The sequence below is a fragment of the Chelmon rostratus genome, chromosome 10 (genome assembly GCF_017976325.1).
Source record: "Chelmon rostratus isolate fCheRos1 chromosome 10, fCheRos1.pri, whole genome shotgun sequence".
Classification (NCBI taxonomy): Eukaryota; Metazoa; Chordata; class Actinopteri; order Chaetodontiformes; family Chaetodontidae; genus Chelmon; species Chelmon rostratus.
Window position 1 is genome coordinate 17,603,771 of NC_055667.1, and position 22,584 is coordinate 17,626,354.

Sequence of the window (22,584 nt, forward strand, 5' to 3'; positions counted from 1 at the left end):
GTGTCTCATCTTTTGTACGTGCAACACTATTTCTTGAGCGTGCACACAGCCGCTGCTCTGAGACTCACTACCGTTCTGTTTGTGAAAAGCAGCGTTTTGTTGACAGTCGGCCAAAACGTAGAGAAAAATATGCATTTTCAAATTTAGCTGGCTTACTGTACTCTTACACACTCACTTGCTCACCGTCACTAGCCTCCCTCCCTCCCTCCCACAGCCTCTGTAACCTCCCCCTCACCTCTCCTCACTCCCCCTTCACTCACCCACCCACCCACACTCCATCACCCCACCGTCCACCTCTCACCCCACCACTCTTGCAATCGCTGTGCTCCTCTTCTCTCCTCTCCTCCCCTCCACCCACACTCTCTCTTTTTCTCCAAGCCCCCAGCAGTACCACCATCACCACCAGCACCATCATCTCCCTCTCTCTCTCTCTTCCCTGTCTTTTACCACTCTCTTCCCTCTGTCCCTCCCTCCTCTAAAGCCTTCAGGCTCTGCTTGATTTATGCTTGCCCTCCCTATCCACACACACACCCCACCACCACCACCACCCACCCTTCCCTATCTCTCCTGGAGGTTGTGGCCCGGCTAGTCCCTAAAAACAACAGAGAGAGCGAGAGAGAGCAAGTGAGGGAGAGGAAGACAGAGAGAAAGAGAGAGAGAGGGAGAGAGAGAGAGAGAATAACAACCTCTTTTACTTTCCATCCTCCCTCCTTTTTAACCCAGCATTTTTTTCATTCCCCTCTCCCACACTGCTTTTTAAATTGCCTCTGAATTCTTGAGCTGTTTTAGTGCCTCACTCCCCCTTCTCGGCTGAAATTACTTTTTTACCCTCTCAAACTCTGGCATGCTGAGGAAGCAAGTTCCACCTTCCCTCCCCTCTTTGTCCACACCAGGACAAACACACACTAATCACATGTACAGTGTGCGGAGCTGTTTGTAAAAAAAAAAAAAAAAAGGTGAAGGAGGGACTTGCTTTCTCTCGTTTGGAAACATGTCGCTGTAATGTCGCGTCGACGGAGTCTTGTGACAACATCGCTCTTGTAGTGCCTTGTCCTTTTCAACCCCGGGCTGGCCGAGCCATTAACCAGGCCGACTTGGGGCAAGGCTTCTTTCTGTGTCTTTCCCTGTCACACACACACACACATACACACACACACAAAGATACACAGTGAGAGAGTCTTTCTCTTTTGTTTGCACTCCCATACTCAAACATGCACACAAGCCCTACTTTCTTCTCTGACAGCTCTCTTGTGGTCGACAAGCCTCAGTAACTCGTTGCTTAACCACCCTGGACTTTTTCTCTCCATTGTGTTTGGCTACTGTCTCTGTTGATTTGAAGGCGTGGTGTGTGTGTGTGTGTGTGTGTGTGTGTGTGACTGGAGGTGTTAAAGGAGTGTGTCCATCAACAGCCAGGTCATGTGTGTGTACGCAAGTAGCGCGTGTATCTCAATTTCTGTTTATTCTGCCATTGATTTATCAAAAACCTCTATTTTTTTATAAATGGAAACTCCCTCTCACAACAGTGCTTGCCTTCGTTTAGAAGGGAAGGAGGCATTTGTTGAGACACACACACACACACACACACACACACACACACACACACGGACACACTCCTTGAGCACAATCAGGACAGAAGATCAGAGGTCAAACCAGGTCAGCTGACCCTTCCCTCCCTTTTCAGGCCTTCCCTCTCCTCCTCTTTACTGCGTCAAAGTGTGCTCTCTAATAACACAACTCCCCTTGTGAAACACACACACACACACTTCACTCAGATATACAGTGCAGCCTCCAACCACAGCACATAAAACTGTATCTTGTATCCATTAGCTGTAACTCTCTCAATGGATGATAAATGCAGTATCCCTCACAACACATTTGAAGTATAGTTCAACACACACATCTTTTATTCCACAGACCAGTCTTATTCCGCCTGTGCTTTTTCCCACTCAAGCCCCCACATAGCTTGCAGCATCGCTCACGCGTGCACACACACGCACACACATGCACGCGCACACAAACGCAAACACACACATGAACAAAGAGAACCACCATTTCCACATATTTGTCTCTCCTTTTAAAAGGGGGTTTTATTTAGCATAAATGTTGAAGCCAAGGGTGCCCGGCTACCATGGCAACCAAATTAAACGGAGGATCTCTTCAGAAAGCAGAAATCTAAATTATTCGGACTCTTTTATGAAGGGGAAAATGAAAATTCCCTTCACTGTACAGAGACCGCTGCACTGTAAAGGCAGAAGAAAGGAGGGGAAAAAAAAGATGAGGAAAAACGCTATTGTTTTTTTGTATCTGACCATGCGATTGAAAGCCATATCCCTTGCCATTGAAATTCATAGGTTGTCTCATGACAACCATTAACACTCAGCATATGTGCACAAAGGAATGATGTAACCACAGTGTCTCTAGAACTCCAGATAAACCTATTGCCTTTGAAAGACGCCACAATATGTGTGTCTACAAATCCTCAGCAAAACCCGGCACACGTATGATGAAATCCATAAGCTGCGTGCACGGGATTAGGTGCGACTGTTTCTGGTGTGGTAAATGATTTTATCTGTCGGAACAGGATGAGGTTTAAGTAACACACCAGCTATGTGGGGCCCGATAAAGCTTACATAAGTGAAGGAGGATTATGTAGTATATTCCGATTATTTGGCGCGAAAGCCTGTTTGTGGTCAGCTGAATACTAATTTCTAATATCTCACGCATAGTCTCGGAAATGCGGTTAAATCCCCAGAAAGCAGGACACTGTATGTCGCCCGGCAGAGTGTGTCAGCAGGACGGAGCGGACGGAGCGAGCTAACGTATAAAACACAGATATTAACGCCACATGTTTTCAGGATTTTTTTTTTTTTTTTTTTGGGTGTGATGCGCGAGGAAGTCGCGAAGCAGCGTTTTATCTGCCGTGTGTGACTGAAGCGTTGTAACTGTATGACTGTGAGGAGGGCGGACATGTTCCATCTGTACATGCACGTGTCCAGGGGATGCTGGGAAAAGTGGTCAGGGGTCATTCGCTCGTCCAATGAACAGATGAGTGGAGGGAGATGGGGGTCAGAGGTGACCCTCTTTTCTCTCTCTCCCCTTCGCTTCCTCTTCTTCCATTTGTCTGCCCTTCCTTTCTCCGCATACGTGCACGTGTGTGTGTGTGTGTGTGTGTGTGTGTGTGTGTGTCTTTGTGCATGTGTGCGTGTTTGTTGTTGGCCCACAGCAGATCTATGTTATTGATTGACTCCTGTGGCTGCTGGGCTGCCCACTGAAGGAGGGGGCAGAGCTCTAATGAATTCCTGCACCTCATGCCCCTTGCGCCAACCCCTACACCCCCTCCTTAATTAACTTTGTGTGTGTTTGTGTGTGTGCGCGGGTGGGGCCGGGGTTGTGCGTGGATGCATGCGTGTGTGTTCTGTGTGTATCTTCCTCCACAGCTCTACACCCCCGCTTCTGCACTCCCCTGCCTTCTTTTTTTTCCTTTCTCTCTCTTTCTATCCATGCCTCCTCTCCTCTTTCTTCATTCCTCCTACTTTATCTCCTCTTTTTATATCTTCCTCTGTGTCTGCAAGTAGTTTGATGGCTGCTGATTACTTCGTATGTATGTCACTCTTATCTGTCGCGCCCCATCTCCTTCTCGCCCGTCCTCAATATCTTACTCGCATCTCTACACCTTTCAGATCTATGAGTGTATGTGCGACCGTGCATACAGAGCGTGTATCCATCCATCTGATCTGTGATCATTTATCTATACTGAGCATGAAAAATGACTGACAGTGTGTGTGTGTGAGAGACAGAGTGGTCAACACTGACCCAGTAGGCTGTGAAGAGGCTGCATGCCCATCGGTATTCCAGACGTGGAGGCAAACTACTGTCTCTGTCACCTTGACTCCCCCTGCAGCAGATGAGCACCGGGCTGCACAGGAAACACTTAGCACTACCTGACTGTAGTTAAAATGGACAACAGGGCTGTTTTGTTCTCTTGCTCCCATTGTATTTTTCCACTCTTTCTTTCTCCTCCACCCCGCGTGTGTTCTCCGCGCCCCCGCGTCACCCCTCTTTCTTGTCTTCACTTTGTTTATTCCCCATTAGCTTTAAGTGTGATTTCAGCTGTCACTGCATGGGCTTTGTGGAACGGTAGACTTATATATTAGGATGTCAGAAGGTTTCTGTCCAGAACAATCACACGTAATTATGCACACACAGCCCCCCACACCCACCCCCCGACCCCCCTACCCCCCGCCCCTTAAGGCACCTCACAAGTCTGCATTAGCAGAAGTCTGCGTGTGTTTGCTTTAGGTGTAGACAAGCCATTCTTTCAAAGTCTCTAAGCCTGGCGATGTGCGTGGTGTGTGTTTGAGTCTAAGTCTTTGTTAGAGAAAGCAACCTGTCATCAGTTAAATGTCAATTAGGAGGCAATGAAAGTGTGTTTTTGCGTCCGTATTTGCATGGGTGTGTGTTTGCATGTGTGTGTCTGCATTGAGCGGAGCTGTCGTCAGCAGTGTGGTCTGACAGTCTTGTAGATCTACAGTGGAACCTCCAGCGACATGTCTGCTGCTGACAGCTTCTCTACACACTCTGCTTTCAACGACACTGACGGCTAAACACACTCATGCAGACATAACGCGCACGCACACGCACACGCACACGCACACACACAGCGTGTCTGCCTTCCTGCCTTTCTCTCTCTTACTGTCTCCTTATGATCTCCCTGTATTTTTGTTGACTGGTGATGATGAGGTGTGTTAGGGAGTTGAGGAGAGAGAGAGATGATTCAGAGCGGTGACGTGTTGGTAGTTGCAACCGAAAACACTGGGTGTAAGCGATGACTCGGCTGAGAGGAAGAATTGTTTTAATACACTGTGGTTTTTTTGTGTTTTCGCTCAAGCTGCTATCACTGTCGGGTGAAATCTTTAAATTTACAAAACAACAACTATTCAGCGTTAGGGATTTTTAGTCTGACCACCGTCCCCTTTTTATCCCCTTTGAAAGGGTTTCACAAATCCAAGAGTGGCAGGATTTTCAGCCTAGAGAGAAGCATGTAATCCCTAAAATTAAGTTAAGACAGTGCTGTGTGGAATGTTTTGAGGCATTGTCCCTTACCACCCACTTGAATTTCCCTGCTTTAGTTGGTGTTGTTTTGAAAGAAAAAATAACATTTTAACGTTCATCAGTTATGGCTGCAGATGGACAGAAGGGCCTAACCCATCCTCTGTTACTTCATCTCTATGCAGGGGCAGACGTGACCGAACCTAACAGCTCAGACAGCCGCGGGGAACGCCTCGACTTCTTCCTCAAACAGGAAGAGGCTCTCACCACAGAGCCCAGCTACCTGGGTCCCAGCGAATCGGAGGAGGCCGGGGGAGGAGCCGGGGGCGGAGCGATCTCATCTGTAGCCAATCTGAAGGCGGCGCTGATGAGTAAGAACAGCCTGCTGTCGCTGCGGGCTGAGATGATGGGAGATGATAACCCCTTGCTGTACGAGTACCTGCCCAAAGGAGGACACTCCCTGTCTTGTAAGTCACTATTTACTAACACTGTACTCACACTGATTGTTACACGCACACACCCAGCCAGCCACATGCCTCATTATAATTTACAACTCAGGTGCACGCGAACTGCACGGACTCCACTGTTTTCGAGTACCTGCTCATGTGGTCACCTGCGAGACATAAAACATACAGGCTTGACCGCTTTTGACACGAGTATCCTCTTCCTCTGCAGAGTATTTTCCCTCATCAGCCACTGTATCTGGATAACTCTGAATGCATGCATGCTTGTGTGTGTGTGTGTGTGTGTGTGTGTGTGTGTGTGTGTGTGTGTGTGTGTGTGTGTGTGTGTGTGTGTGTGTGTGTCTGTGGTGCCACTTGAGTGTGTAAAGGGTTTGTGTGGCACTGCCAGCGATGACTAGTCAGCAGTGACTCAGTGAGAGAACATTTTGCTGGGATCGCTCTCGCTGTCGTGAGAAAATTTGTTTGGTTTTATGTGACAGTTTCTTTGTGCGTATCAGTGGGTCTGCGGCTGTATTTCACAGCAGCAAAATAACACAACAGAACTGCAGCAACTGTTCAGATATTATTTACTTACTGTACTTCTGCGCCAATAATGATGAAGCAATGTGCTCTGCTCCACGATGGCGCACACCTCTGCATCCTGCTAAAAGCGCCTTCAAAATAAGCAGTGTTTTTAAAATTGTATCCCCAAAGGAAGGCGGTGAGACGTTGAATCGTGATGGAAAGATGTGTCACGTGAGGTCAAATACAACAAACTGTAGAAATTGAAGCTTCACTTAAGTGTTTGTTTGCCATGAAATTTCATATTTTTGTGATTATGCATGAGGGCACAACCTGCGTTAAACCTTCAACAACCGTCCTCCCTTCTTTGAACATCTCACCACATAAATAGTAATAATAATAACTCTTATATCAGCTCCTTTGACCATCCTTTAATCATATCAATATTAAACTTTCTTATTTGTGCTTAATTTGCCCACGTTACCAAGAGATTTTTTTTCTTCGTTCAGTCAGTTTTTTTGCCTTCAGTGAGGGTGTTAAACTGTCAGCGTGTCTACATGTGTGTGTCTCTGTGTGTGTGCCAGCGTGAGCGTATATTTGCTTGAGTCCGTGTCCGCGTGGGCACATTTTTGTGTGTGTGTGTGTGTGCGCAGCTCGTGTGTTTGTGTTTTCTTTGCTTTTACTGGCTAGTAATTGGATCTTTTGTCCCTGGTTCTGCCTGTCTTTGTGAGCGGAAGAAAAGCAAAGGAAGGGTACAACTCCGAGCGCAGTCGTGCCTTTTGAGTTGAGCCCCACTCACCTACAAAATAAAAGACCGGGCCGAGACTGAATAGACCAAAACACACGTTCGCAGTTGCACATTCGCGCTCGCAAACGCACGTCACATCACATCACCCCTTTTGTGCAAGTGTTAAGTGTGTGGGATTGAGATGTTTCTGTTGGCTTAAAGAGGAGATTCAGATGCTGTCACAGCACAGATAGACAGCCTCACAAGCTCCAGAAAAGAGAAGAAGAGGCTTTTTGATACACACTCACACTTTATAGATACACCCAGCCTTGACTATATGAATAGAAAATTTAGAGAATTCACTGAGTGTTAATCATTTGCTCCCAGCATAGAAAAAAAAAACACATGTTGAATGAGTCTTGTAGCTGTATTTCAGTTGTCGCAGAAGAAACCTCGAGGAGGTTTTTGGTTAGCCGAACCCTATTTTGAATTCCCTACACAATAGGGGTGAGGGAAATGGGCTTGTCGAGATGGCCAACAACCTCCCCTCCCTCCCCGGGTCTGTCCCTGTGTCTAAATGAGGACAGAAAATAAACAAACACTGTACCTCAGATTACTGGGCGGAGGATAAGTCTGCATGGTTTGACAGATCGCTGCTCCCTCCCTCCCTCCATTCAGCCCTATTCCCCCTCCCCCCGTTCTCCTCCCTGCTTCTCCTTCACCCCTGCTTAACATCCTTCCTGTCCTTTTTCCCTCCTGTACTCCCCCTCACGCCATCCATCCCTCCCTCCTTCCCTCCATCTATTTCTCCTTCACCCCTCCTTAACACTCATCCCTCACGCTCTCCCTCCCCTTCTGGCCGGCTCCTGCAGCTCCTCCTTATTTGTCTCTCTCCTGTCTCTTTCCCCCTCTTTTACTTCAGCTGTGGAGCATCAAAGTATGCTGGTTTAAAATCCTGGGAAAGTATCGATCTAGGCAGAGAGGAGGTAGAGCAAGGTCACCTGGCCCAATTCAAGAGAGACCACTGAGTATCAGCAAAAGGCCTTGACTTCGAGCTTCTGTCTCCCCCTCCCTCTTCCTCCTCTTCCTCCTTCTCGCCTTCTCTCTTTTCTGTATAATTGACTGTTTAATAAAACATGTTTCTCCTAAAGATTCATACATCCAAAATCAGCCCAAACTGAGAATCAATGTTACAGTTTAACCAATGAATACCTCTCTCTCTTTACATCCAGCAGTCCAAACTGACCCCCGCCTTGTTGACAGGGCTTGCGATTCAAATGCGCGGCTTTCTCTCTCATCGCCATCCTTTGCATGGGGCACGGGCTACGTCCTCCTAGCATGTGGAATGCCAAAATACAGTGGAACCAGTCTGTATGTCAATCAACCTCCCGAATCCAATTAAGATCATTGGGATTTGGCCCCGCTACCCCTTTGTGCGTCAGACAATCAATGCCAGACAATGGATTTTGCCGGACCATCCCTGCGCACCTGTCCACACTGCCACCGCGTACCGGCTGCAAAGAACATCCAATTAACTACAGGGATCATACTGACATTATTGAACTTTTCTCTCCACTGCCTGCTCTCATCACTTCACATCTACTTTTTAAAATTGACTCACCCTGTACTGTAGCTGCTCTCCAGAGGTTTGATGATTTTTGTTTATGATTGTGACACACATTTTGTCAATCCGGCGCAAGAGACTTTTCACATTTAAAATGTGGACCCCACATGGCAATGCCATACCCTCTGCCTCCCTTTTTAAATGCAAGAGGGAGGAAAGAGCAGGAAGGGTTAATGCAAGGGTACTTACTGATAGAGGAAATGGTAATAACCTTCATTTTGGCTCTGGGATTTTCCATTAAAGGTCACCTAATCCACTTATATATAAAGTTTTAGGAATTTTTCCAAACATCTCTACGACCATCCATCATATTTTTTAAAACAATAAAAGGAAATTAAAACTGTCCTGAGGTTATTGTTATTGTTAACAGGGCCTTTCCGCCATGGAGTCATGAAGAACGGCAATCCTATCTGGCTATTTCTTCCTAACAGACTTACCAAGTTTTAGTTAATTAGTTGATGGCAACTGGTCAATCACCTTACAACAATAATACCTAATAGGTCTTGACCCCGCTGTGGTGGCAGGTGGAGGAGAGGGAGCGCGTTGTGTTGTAGTTCCTCTGCAGCGATTCTGCGTTAAAGTAATTCAGTTACTCTACCTTCATGTGTTTCTCTTCTTTCTGTTTCTTTTACTCTTGTCTCTTTGCAGTGAGTCAGCCTGCTGTTATTTGTATTCTTTACAGCCTGCCAGACACGACTGCAATATTAAAGTCAGTGAGACAAGATTGCAAAAATTACAGTCGTATGTTGGACTTCGTCAAGAGCCTTGAAACAAGGCTGTTTAACCCCGTCGACGTAGTTTCTTTCCAAAGAAGTGTCCGGAGCACCGTTTGTTAATGAGCTGCCCCCTCTCACCTGCAGCTCATCCCGTTACTCTCTGTCTCTCGGTGTTGTTCCTCCCGTCACTGCTGGGGGTGGGGGAAAGGAGATGGGGAGTTAAGCATTTGTGTGTGTTCTCAGTAAGTGGGAGTGGGGAGTGTCGGGCGCGGTAGTTTAACATTCCAGGAATCCGTCCACGGTCGAGCCTCATGGTTGTGTGATTCTGTCCGTTGTGCAGAGGAGGGCAATGAATGGCTAACCCACTGCATAGCTCCGGAGACATTCCCCAAAACGCTGCCTACGCTCGCACATACCCGTATGCACACACTCTCAGAGCAACCTGCACTTTAAGCGTTGATTCATATGCACTGTAAGAGCGGAGATGCACTCTAAATAGCAGAGAATAGTGATATTAACACAGCAGAGAAAAGCTTGTGTATGAATAGTTATGGAGAGTGAAAGGAGTGGAAATTTGCCTTAACTTGTTGCTGGTAAACATCTTACGTGGTCGATGTGGTCGTCCTTTACCCTGCGTGTACAAAAAGTCTTCACTTGAGCTGCAAGATGGCTCTTCTCCAAAACAATCTCCCTCCACGCTACAGAGGATCCTCAAGCCCTCTCCATATATGCATTTTACTCACTCACACAGCACATGCACACTCTCTCACAAAACACACACACGCTGCCATCCTCTGCGCACGCATGTGGGTGGAAGGAGAAGGAGAGCAGAGGAGCGAAAGAAAAAGAGAGAGAACGAGAGAAGAGAAGCCCTAACCCTTTCCCCTCGGCTGGTGGAAAGTGAAACTTCAGAGTTTTTCTTCCTCCCCCTCTCCATAGTGTTTGATAGTGTAGCACTGGCAGCCTCTGTGTGCCCCCCTGCCCACTCTCTCCCGTTGTGTTCTGGTGGCCAGCTGCTAGCAGAGTTGCAGTTGTACGTGAGTGGGTGGGTGAGACTCGTTTCCTGTGCTCCTCAGGGCTCCGCTCCAACAACTGCTGCAGCACGCTCCGGCCAGGGGCCACGGGGGCCACTATTCATAACAAACAGGGGGCTGGCTCCTCTCCTCCTCCTCCTCCTCCTCCTCTTCTTCCTCTTCTTCCTCCTCATCTTCCACCATCACCACCACCACCACCACTACCGCCATCATCAACATCAGCATACTGCCCACCCACTCCACCCACGCCACTGCACCCCTCTGAGCCTCGGCCCCTGGAGTCCCCCGGTCTGCGGGCTGGGGCAGCCCCGCTGCGCTCAGAAGGGTTGGACATGGAAGTGGAAGAGAACCCCGAGGGCCTGGAGCCCTCCACCCTGCCCGAGGTAAGCACACAGAGCCTGGCTCGTCTCCAGGGCAGAGGCTGTTGTCTGGGTAGCGCTCCTCCACTTAGATAAAAGTTTGTAAGAGTGAGTGGAGATAAGCATCCAGGGGGCAGCTTCACCCTGTTCCTGCAAACACACTGAGGGGGGTTGAGGTGATGGAGAATAGAAAGTGGCCGGCGTCGTGGTGGGAGGGTGGGGCTGTGGGTTTTTCATGAGGAGAAGTGGAGGTTAATGGGGTTATTTTTCATCATTGGGAAGTCTTTTTTACACACAAGCACATCTCTCAACCCCTCTCTGTATCTCATTCTCTGTGTGGAATCTGGCATATTTCCTCCCACACCAGAGAAGAAGTGCTGTTTCTTTTGTTTGTCTTTCTTTTCTGTGTGCTCTGTTTGCTTTCTCTTCCTTTCAGATTTCCAGTTCCTCACTCTTGTCTCCCTTTTCATATAATCTTTTTTAATATAGCTAGACCCGAATTCACCGCCATGTCAGGAGTCTTTGCTCAGCATTAGCGGTAATGTAGTTTGTAATGGTTACATTAGAGATGACACATCTAGTCACAATGGCAGCGTGTGCGTAGAGATGGCAGATAACGGGCAAGGTAGTGAGATGAGACTGAGTAGAATCAATACAAGTAGACAATGAGAGGTTTGCTCTCACAGCCCAGGAAATTGTTTGTTCTGTTCGGTGTGTGTGTGTATGTGTGTGTGTGTATGTGTGTGTATGTGTGTGGGCGTGTGTGTGAGCATGGCAGTATGAGCATGTGTGGATGTGAGTTTTGTGCCAGTCCGTGTGTGTATTCTGGTGAGCATTTAGGAGCAGCATTTGATTTCAGTGGACCTGCCTCCCAACAAGCCTCCCTATCTCTGCGGACAAGCCATCTGTTTGCCCAGTGCATGGTGTTCTGTTCTTAGAGAGGAGGAGGAGGAGGAGGAGGAGGAGGAGGAGGTGGAGTGTAAGGGCCGAGGAAATGGGTGGGGGTGAAGGAATGGCAGGAGCATGGAGTAGATGGAGGAAAGAGCATTAACTTGCATCCCTGGTGATCCGATCAGAAGTGGACAGCTCTGAGTATGTCAGTTCACACCTGGCATTACAATGCGTCCCCACAGGCGTCTCGAGCGAGTATGCAAATAAACATGTCCATCACTTCCTGTTGCAAAAACCAAATGCGTCGTTGTTTTTCATCAGCGCAGCAGCACAACTTTAGCAACCAACGTACTGCGACAAACACATGCATTGTTCACATTAAGTTATGAATTCGTCGCAGACTGCATTTCAAAAACTTTATTAAGTTGCTCCTAACGTAACAATAAAAAAAAATTGCGTGATTTTTTTATGGGGTCTGGGGACTTTCTCCACAGGTGACAAAGAAGGAGACTATATTGGTTACTGTATTGGTCAAATTTGACATGCTGGCCGTTAAAAATGTTGTTTTCGTTCATAAATTTTGTATAACTGGTAACAGAGTAGCTGACAGGCCGGTGCAGCGACACCTGGACAAGTGGATAGTGAAGAAACAACTTAATGTATTGCATTTTATGCCAAATTTACAAGAAGGCAGGAATTATTAAAAAAATTGCCATAGCCTTTTTGCAAAGTGGATTACATTTCTCCTCACTCAACAAAGTTCAAAATTGTGCGATTTTTTAAGGGAGTCTGGGGATATTGCAGTTATTAGTTAAATTGTGAAATCAGTCAATCAGACAAATCAGACAAACATCTGCTGCTTATCTTGGCTGGTAAGAAAGGCCGAACACATAGTGAAACAAATGGAAACCAGACAGCGTGTTCTGTGTGTCCTTACGCAGAGGACGTCAGTTGAGTAGGCGGTCCTTCGACATGGCCCAGACCTCTTCCGAATGTGGTCTGAGAGATCGGATCTCAGTGTGTCCCCACTGCATCGTTGGGCGCATTCAGACTTGCACTTAGAGCTGCACACGTATGATCGGCTCACCCAAGACGCATGTTAGTAGCAGGTGTAGTTTACATGGGATGTAGATGAGAGAAAAGGGAGAATGCAGGTGTTTGGTGCACCACGCTAACACCCAAGGGGTGGTTTACTGTATGAGTATGTAGAGTATCAGGCGGTTGACATTATGAAGACTGTAGATCAACCTAACTGCTCATTCTTGTGTCTCGTAGGACAGCTGTAGCAACCCGGAACTGTCAGCTATTTACAAGACATTTTCTGTGTTTGCTTGCTAATCTTGAAATGAACCTTTTTGTTTTCAAATCATTCTGATCTGTTGTTTTCTCGTCTTCTTTTTTTCTGTTTTCATGCCTTTGTTCCTCTGTGTTTCTCATACGTGTTAAAAAAAAGGTTGTCTTCACAGCTTGTCTCACCTGCCTGCCTCCTGCATGCCCAGACAACATTCCATACAGACTCTATAAATGTGTGTGTGTGCCATAACGGGATTTTTTGTGCTTACAGGAGGGCGTCGCAGACAAAGAAGACATGAAAGAATACAGCACAGGTATGGCTTAGGCTTTGAAAGCGGTCACGTCCAGATAACTTAAGAGAGAGTACTTTTTGTGCCTTATCTATTTCTCTCACTTTCACTCTCACTCTCCTTCTCGCTATCTCGGCCTTGGAAGGTGACCAGTCTCCTGTCGAGAGGGATCAGATGGGCGAGGAGGGCTGTGCTGGTGGCTTGACTGTGCCTGCGTCAGTGTCCGTGGCTGGCAGAGGGACTAAAGGGCTGAGGGTACTGGGAGAAGAGGTTGGGTCAGTGAAAAGATTCCTGCCAGAGCCCAGTGCCTGGCCCTCACAGGGGTTCGCCTGCTCCCTGTGCAAACGGCTGTTCAGCAGCCTGGAGCATCTCAGGGAACACGAGTACCGCCACACCCTGTCTCTGATGGCCTTGTCCCTGGACTGGCCAAGCATGCAGGGTCAGCACCAGCAGCCTACCCAGTCCCAGCCTCTCCACTACCACCAGTCTCTCTACCGCCCCGCAGTGGCCGAGCCAGCGCCGGCACGCTACCTCTGCTCCCAGTGCCCCGCCAGCTTCACCCTCAAATCCAACGCGGACCGACACGAAAAGACCATCCACTTCAAGAAGAAGTTAATGCAGTGTGTGTACTGTCTGAAACACTTCAGAGACCGCACAGACCTGCACAGGCACCTGTCCTCTGTGCACTCCAAAGAGAGAGGGTACACCTGCCCTGCCTGTGCCAAGGCTTTTAGCACCCAGAAAAACCTGGCGACACATGTCAAAGTGTGCTGCCAGGTGGGGTCAGTGCCAGGAGCTGTACTGGGAGGCGGCGCTGGGATGGAAATGTCTCAGGGTGGGGTTATAGATTCACTGTGGCGACTTTCTCAAGAGATGAAAGTGGAGAATCATAATCTCAGTATCAATGTGGAAAATTGAGACTGGAACTAGAGGCTTCAGGCTTATGTAAACACATTCATACCCATTAATTAGCAGAGTATGTGTTGTACGTACATGCCAAAAATGCTCTGTGGTGTCTGCACTGACAAGGGAAGAGCTCCTTTTATAATGTCTGTTGACATGATTATGAATACCTAGAGACACTTTTTTTTTTTTTACAACTTGTTAAATTTAATGGAATTCTGTTATTTTTTTAACAGGTGATCTAACATGAACTGACAGCTTACATATCAGTGCAAAATTGCTATGCAAAGCTGCTCTGTTTAAGCAACTGACCCTTATTTTTAATGATCTTTAGATTTGTAAATATTTTTAGTTTGAGCACTGACTGGACCCATGAGCAGGTGAATTGCTCTCCGTTGCGGTGCCGGGTAGAGAGACGGGGGTGCGTCTTTACGCCTCCCAGACCTAAACCACTTGTCTGGCTTTCTGTCGCCAGTCACCAGTCTGACTAAACTCTTCTCTCCTTTTTAGGCAGGGAGATCTTTATCTTTGTGTCCACCCCTGCATTACGGGCACAAAGACACTCAGACACAGTTCATACATGCCAGGCTTCACTGTGGCTCACAGCACACACAACCACACCACCTGCAGGAGCTTTGTAGAACTGCAGAGCAGAATTGACACCCGAATCAGATTCTCTCTGTTGCCAGTGGTAGTGCAACTCAACAGATATGAAGAATTAGGACGTAACTTGATGGAATATGGATAAAAATATTGTAGCTGCTTTTTTTTTCAACTGCAACTCATAGATAAAAAAAAACAACAACAACAAAGTAATTCTATCACAGGTCCACCTCCGATGGTGTAGAAGCTTGTCCTCAGTTATCAGTCTGACATGATTACCTTCAGTCAGCGCTGTCAGATCAGTGCAGATGGAGGGGATGTGCCGAACGAGACAAAGCCAGCTAAAACAATAGACCAGTTACAGCTCAGATGGGGGTTGGGTGGTGTCATTTTCTCTCTCTCTTTCTCTCTCTGTGTCCATCTCCTCTGTCCCAGATCTGTAAGTCTTCTAGTGGATGAGTGTGGCTGGAGCTGGACAGTAATTGGTCCTTCACGGCTCCGGCCCCTCTTAACCCCTGACCCCTCATGTGAAGAGGAAATGGGGACGGAGGGGCACACGCCCTTTAAACCAGATGAGCTTAGTGATGTCACTGCTGCAGACGGATAATGGTGTGGTTGTGAGCGCATGGTAGAAAATGTGGGGATCATGGGAGACAAGTGGGAAAATGCAGGAGAGGAATGAAGGAGATGGTGGCAGAGTGAGGTGGAGGGTGGTGTGGAGAGCCGCAGGAGACTGGAACAAACACTGGCTTCGAATTCATTGCTAATGTAAATTCACACCAATTTCTGCCAAATTCCCAAACCCTGCAACTATAAACCAAGATATTTCTCGATACAGCCCATTTTATAAAGGTTTATTGTGTACACCCATACTGTGAATACTATACCCATAGGGAAGACATCCACCTGTGTTTCCCTCTAATATTCCACAGTGGCTCGCAGCACATAGAACGGTAATTTCTATGTGCTCAATAAAAGCAGTATTGGTGTCTATTGGGAATATGTCCCCTTGCTGTTATGTATGTGTGTATATACAGGGAACTCCCAAATGCCAAATCCCTTCTAATGCAAAATCCCATTTCTCAGGTAGCACACTCTGTCCTCGCCAGCAGCTGAAACAGACTGGCAGGCTCAGAGAAGTCAGGAACTAATCAGGAACTCTGCAGAGCCAGCCATTGAGGAGAAATGCTGTACAGCTGTTGTGTGGCATTTTTTGGACTTTTTGAATATGTGTTGCTGTAAATACTGAAAGAGCTCTCATTCTAGAAACACCCATGTACTGTACACAGATATGTACTTTTCTAAACAGAATGACGTTCTGCTTGTAGTTTTTACGCTGTAATTAAACTGTGTTGGGAAAAAACGTGGAAACTTCTCAGTAGTTTTTATCTTTTTAGTCTGTGTCAGGTGCATAATCACACAATCACGTTGCATTTTAATGCCGCTCGCAAAGAAATGTGAATAAGATGCTCAAATGTGTTGCGCAGTTGATGTGTACTTGCATGTTTTTGTGCTGTCGAGTGTTTAATCAGAGCAGAAGTCGGTTTGCAGATGGAGGTAATTATATTGTATCACTTAAAGCTTATAACCCTGAACTGTGTGTGTGACCCTCCCTCCTTTATGAACACTAGATGTGTACAGTAGTGTGTGCTGTGCTTGTCTGCTCATAAATCCAGTCCTGATCTCTCAGGGTCATACACTGTATGCCTTGACTGTAAAGTTTCTCACACACACACACACACGCATCACACACACACACACACAATCTGTTTGCTTGGATGCCCTTCACCTGGCTTATTTACCATTTAAGTCTAGACCTTGAGATAATTGGCTTACCAGACCTCTACACAAGATTGGGACATGGTATTAACATTAGTTGTTTTTTGTTTGTTTGTATTTATTTATTTATTTGTTTATTTTCTTGCCGAAGCCTCCTCCTGTGTGTGTGATTTAATTTCCCAACCTTCAGCCTCCTTGTCATTGTCTGTGTTTGTCTTTCTGTCTGTGTTTTTGCTGTCCATAGCAGAGACCTTCTAGAGCAACTACTGTAAGGCAGACTGACTGTTGTGTCGTGTTTATAGTAGCTCTTTGCCTTTATTGCTTTAGTATGGAGGAAGAGCTGTTGCCAGGGCAACTGTAGCTTTGACTGGGATTGGGGTGGCCATGGGAATTGATGGTACATTTCTAGACCATGCCGCTAATTAAATGTAATAACTGAAAAGTGACGTCTCGGTTTATTTAAACGAGCTTCATTCAACGCTAATCTTTTTTTTCTCCCCCCTTCTTTTTTTTTCCTCTCCGCCATCCCTCCTTCCCTCCCTCCTTCTGCCTCCACAGTGAATGACTTCACGGTGATCCGTAAAAAGTTCAAGTGCCCCTACTGCAGTTTCTCTGCTATGCACCAGTGCATCCTAAAGAGGCACATGCGCTCCCACACCGGTGAGAGGCCCTACCCCTGTGAAATCTGCGGCAAGAAGTTCACTAGACGGGAGCACATGAAGAGGCACACGCTGGTGAGTGCAGCCGTGCGGCCACCAGCAGGGGGCGGTAAATCACACTGTAAACCAACAGGTGAATTGACACTTTGTTTTCTGTCCCGACAGGTCCACAGCAAAGACAAGAAGTACGTGTGTAAGGTGTGCAGCCGAGTCTTCATGTCAGCAGCCAGCGTCGGAATCAAACACGGCTCTCGTCGTCACGGCGTCTGCGCCGACTGCTCTGGCCGGGGCATGGCCGCGCTGCTGGACCACAACGGGGAGGTGGGCGGGGACATCTCTCCGGAGGAGGAGCTGTATCCTGGTGACCGTTTCCATGATGACCAGGCAGAGTGCGACGGTGATGGGGAGGGGGAGGAGGAGATGATGGTGGAAGGGGACGGGGAGATGATGGGAGAAGGCGAGGAGGAAGGGGGGAAGTGGAAGGACTCAGGGATGACCGCTGAGGCGCACGGAGCACTGGACAATGAGAAGGAGGAGAGCGACTCCTCGGCACAGGAGGGGGAGCAGCAGAACGGGAGCGAGAGGGACTTTGCCTGGATCTCCTAGAATCTGTCAGGCTCCTGTTGGTGGCTTGTCGGCCAATCTCTGAAGATCTCTTGCGATCTCTCCGGCAGAATCCTCTGCTCTCTTTACCCATTCGTCCCACCGCGGGCAGGCCTTCCTTTGAATGGAAATGCTGTAGGGTGACGCGCGACAATGATCTAAAACCATCATGAGTAAACATGCTCAAATGCACGCACACACACACACACACACACACACACACACAGACACACACACACACACTTAGGCTATTCTCAACCTTGACTGCCATAGTAGAAGAGTGGTCAAGAGGTGGCTCGAGTGCGAGGCTTTTTCTGCTTACCTCCTTTACTTCTGATGCAGTGTTTTTGTGTTTCTTTTTCCTGAGGGTTCAGGCCAGAGTCCAGTAGTTTTCTACTCTGTCACAACAGGAATCAACGAGGACGCTGCCAAGGACATGGCCAATGCTAGACTGCAACTTTGTATGTTTGCCATCACAATCACCATGGAAACCAAGGATCGCTGACAGCGTAGGGAAACAGCCAGGATCGGGGGGGAGGGGGGGGGCGGTGTCTTGGTCCCACCTCGGCTGCACTGTTTCTGGGGGAAAGTGTCTCTCTACAAGTGAAGGGAGAGTCTAAATCTATTGCAAAGCTACGTGTGTCAGAGGAGCGGGCAGCCCGATGGCACATTGTTGATGCAGAGTCCTACTGCCACAGACTTGCACTTTAATGACAACTGACTCCTATCAAAGCCCTGAACCCGTGGTTTACATTTTTGATCTGATCTTTACTTACCTAAACAACTCGGTGACCGCACCTACCTTTAAGGATATACTTTATGTCCTCTTGACTGTTATCACGACATAGAAATCACTGAATCTTTGTGCAGATTGCTGTTTATATAGCCTTTGCCTTTCAGTGGGGTCCTTAATCTTTTCTTCACTTAAGTTTACCACACGGTTTCTATCAATCCATTCCAACAAAAACTGGAGATTTGACTAGTGTACATACGATTTTTGGGGGGAGCTGAACGGGGGGAGTGAAGTGTATGTGAGACAGAGAGAGATTGAAAGAGACTTTTACAGTGTATGTAAGAGTTCTAACCCTCTTTGTGCACAAAGTGGACATCACTTTCTGCCTCCCCGTTTGGAAAATCAACACAAGCACACAAGGGATCCACATGACCTACACTATTAACTCTTTCTGTCTCTCTCGCTGTCTCTGGAGGTGGTGATGACAGGACCTGGACCTCACACCTAAGGAGGAGCTGCCTTCGTTTGAAAACAGTCCTTTTTTTTTTTTCTTTCTGTTTCTGTCTTGGCCAGCCTTGTAATTCCAGTTTCTCAACACAGAATATGCAGACTCTCTCCACACGGTTTATCTTTCTTTTTGGTGATCTGTTTTCCTCCGGCTCCGTAAGGTTAAAAGAAGAGGATCGAGATTGTGCTTGAAATTCTGAGTTTGATATTCGTAGAGTGTAATATTAATTTGTTTTGTTTAACAGCTATTTATTGAAAAACCTGTTTGTGGATTCCTGATTTTGAGAAGTCATTCCCTCCTCGCGCTCCGTGTGTGTTGGTTAGAACAGGATGGGTGTTTGTATGCGAGAATGTTTGAGTGTCCGGTGTCCAAAAAAAAAAGTCTATATTGATTTCTTAAGATTATTTCCATGTTATTGACAATTCAAGTGAGGCAGATGAGATGTCTTATTATTATGATTATCAGAACTATGATTACTGTTGTTGATGTTACTATTATTAATTATTATTAAGTGCTGGATGCTAAGCTTTATTGTGTGTTCTTTTTTTGATATTTTATATCTTGTATAAGAAAAAAGCTTTTATACTTTGCCTTGTTGTGGACAGCAAGCCATGGGGCTTTTATCAACCTTTTATTGTGCCAGTTTACGCTTTTTCTGTCGTATTTGCTTTTTTACCAAGGGGAAAAACAACTTCACTGTCAAACTTCTCTGTTAGATATTGATTGAAACATATATTCAGCACACGCTTTTGCATCACTAATGTACACTAATTGATTAATATCGAACCAAAAACAATCTAGTACCTTGTATACATGAAGTGCTTTTGTTTCACAGTCTGTGTGTGCAGGTGCTTTTGGATTTATTGTTGTGGTTAACAGTTTTGTTGTTGGGTTGTTTTTATTTTTGAACCTGTCACAGTTGTCACAGTTTGAAAAAAGTGCACATGTTATGGTATTATTGTGAATATGAAGGGCTGTGTGAAAGGACCGGCTCGATTTAGAAGACCGCATCTTGAAACCAAGCTGATTTTTTTTTGTTGTTGTTGTTTTTTTCGTTCTGTTTCTTCCTAGTTTCTACTGTCTCACGCCTCGCATGACACACAATCAAAAAGAAATGCTGCATGCAGGCAAAACGCTCGTAGTGTCGCGTCTACATGCTGTATTTCTCTGCCAGTGTTTTACTGGCTTGGCTCTTGGTCATTTACATAAAGGGAAAGTGAGCACTGCAGCAGTAACTCTGGGAAACATTTTGTTGCCAGTGCAGGTTGCACACATCAGGCCTCTCTGCTACAGGTGCCATGGACTGCACTTCCCATTAACCCCCACTGAGGAACTGTCAGTACAATGCGATTTGTGATGCTTTCTTCATGTCTGGCAACTGTCTTTATTTTATTTGTTTTATTTATTGTGTTTTTGTTCGACCCATTTATCAAATAGTTGTAATTTTTTGGGGTGGAAAAAAAAAGAAGAAAGACAATGGGGTTAGGATTTTTATGAATGTCAGTTGTGGGTGTGGAAGGAGCCCATGATCGGTGACAAATCTCTGTCCTGTGGTGCTGTTATGGCCACTGAGAGACATCTGGATGTATGTGTGACTCCCCGGCCCTGCGCTCTTCTCACGACCTGTACTGTATGTCTTCTTCCTCATACTGGGTTGTACTTCAGGAAAACGTCTGCCATCAACCCCTCAATATGTGCCTCAATGACATTTCACCCGTGTGCTTGTGAGAGCGTCTGTTTCCGAGAAGATGGATGCGTGTTTGTGTCGATGGATAGAGATTGCTAACACGCGACTGATCAGATTAGAGGTGCAAAATGTTTTTGAGGATAAAACTTCAAAGAGACAAATCATGATGGGCTACCAGATTCTCCTTCCCCACCGTGTGTTGATGACCTTTTGTGCCCTGATTCTGTGGTCTTAACTGCATGCCTGTGCTCATTTTGTCATACCAAAGCGACGTCTTCGGCATCTGCACACAACTGTCTCATTCCACACGATGCAAAACTGGAACTGTTTGCTCTATTGCAGATGAATATGGGTATTCTTAGACGTGTACAAATTGCAATCCTCATTTTAGCCTGTATAGCTTGATTCACACGTGCAAATCATGAAGCCATAGATATGGGTATATCTATATTATACTATATTTCAAAATTGGCGCTTTTTACTTTAGATTTTGTTCTTCTACTAAGAGTGATGTGTGTATACCTTCATATATATGAATTTATATTACTATTATATATTATTTATTTTCTCTCAAGTTTCAGAGGGTCTTTAATTTGTAAAAGGTCGCACTTGAAGCTTGAGGTTTGTTTATTTTCATTGGGAATATTGTTCAATATGATACTGACTTTATATTGATGATTATCATAAACCTGTGTTTGTAACAAAATGTGTTAAATAATCAAAAAAAGCTGTCCTGTTTTTACACCTGTTTTGTTTTGGGCAGATTGAAGTGCTCTTGTGCAGATATTTTTCGGTTGATAGTACTGATCACGACAACATTTTTACAGCCAACCATGAGCCTCCTGTTTTGATGTTGGGGCTGGCCCGCCGGCCGTCCAAGCCTCTTTCTAACTTCATGTTTAGTGGAAGAATTAGCTTGACTATTATTTGCAAAAACCAATCAGTCTCAATAAATTTTGAAATTGCTGCTGTAAAGAAGTGAACAACGCGTGCTGTGCCTTTTGTGTTCTTGTGCCTGTCAGAGGGTTGATGGGACTATTCTTGTCATAACCACCTGCTGTCCACTAGGGGGCAGAATAGACAAGTCAAAGAAAGTAGACACAAAGGAATGAAGCTTGTCTATTGATCTTACATTGCCACATTTCCTTATTTGGAAGTTTTGTTGTTGTAAACGCCTCCTTATCCAGAGATTTGTATTCATCTAGAAAAAAATTAGACAGAATCTGGTGGCAGACTTCTTCCATTCAGGTTTATTTTCTTTCCATCACATTACATCACATAGATCACATTATCAGCATCATACATGGTCATCCATCTTCTCAAGCACTAGTCATAGGCTTGACATTCACACAAATACTCCTTGAGCGCACCACTCCTCAGAAAGTGCTTCCTCCATGTGCGTGGGACTGCTGACGAAGACCAGCAGCCGAGCCCACACACAGGAGGAATCTTGCCCTCCAGTGAAGACCCAAGGCTGACGTCACATTTCCTTCAAAACGTTTTTAGCTGTGTTTTACATTTAGAGGAAAACAAACTGCATCAGCCTTGAGTTATCAGTTACTGAAAGGGGAAATCTAACACATAAAACCCTTCAGTGTTGTATCTCCTAACAAAAAAAAAGAACGGGGGGAAAAAAAAGAGTGATGCTAGACATGCAAAACAACCTCAAACTCAACCAGACAATCAATCAATCAATCAATGAGGGAAAAAAAGAAGAAGAAGCAAGAGTCAGTTTTCACACCAGCCAGTGTCAGGCTCAGTAAAAACATAACAGGAGAGAAAAAAAATGGTCATCAAAGGAGAGAACTGACAGACAGGAGGGTAAAAGCCTGGACAAACAATAAGAGCCACAGTAGAAGAAGCAGAGAATTGAGTGGAGCTGCCATTGCAATGCATTACATTACATTTGATTTGGAAGGAGATCTATTGGCTTTGCTGCTGCTGGTTTACACACAAATGAAAACTGACATTCAAGAAAGCAGCACATATTTTTTTTTATGCACATTTCAAGGGTTTAGTTTAGCTTAATATACTGGGTAAAGGCTTGGGTGGGACCACAGTAAAGCTGGATAGCACAGGCTAGAACAGGAAATGGGAAAGGAAGAATCACTGTAGTGAAAAGGAAATGGGAGGGATATGTCTATTAGGAAACAGGTGGAAG

General features: G+C 46.1%; 1 protein-coding gene across 4 annotated transcripts in view; it reads left to right on the forward strand.

Moving 5' to 3' along the window:
• Positions 1 to 21,400, forward strand: part of zbtb46 (zinc finger and BTB domain containing 46) — a 61,447-nt gene extending 40,047 nt beyond the window's left edge. For 3 of the 4 annotated variants that reach the window (XM_041945898.1, XM_041945899.1, XM_041945900.1), the window contains exons 4-7: positions 5,235 to 5,516; positions 10,158 to 10,498; positions 12,930 to 12,972; positions 13,094 to 16,778. In XM_041945898.1, coding sequence (XP_041801832.1) covers positions 5,235 to 5,516; positions 10,158 to 10,498; positions 12,930 to 12,972; positions 13,094 to 13,866 — 1,439 coding nt within the window. In that variant the 3' untranslated portion in view covers positions 13,867 to 16,778. The other variant, XM_041945901.1, reaches the window with a different exon arrangement.
• The last annotated feature ends 1,184 nt before the right edge of the window (positions 21,401 to 22,584 follow it).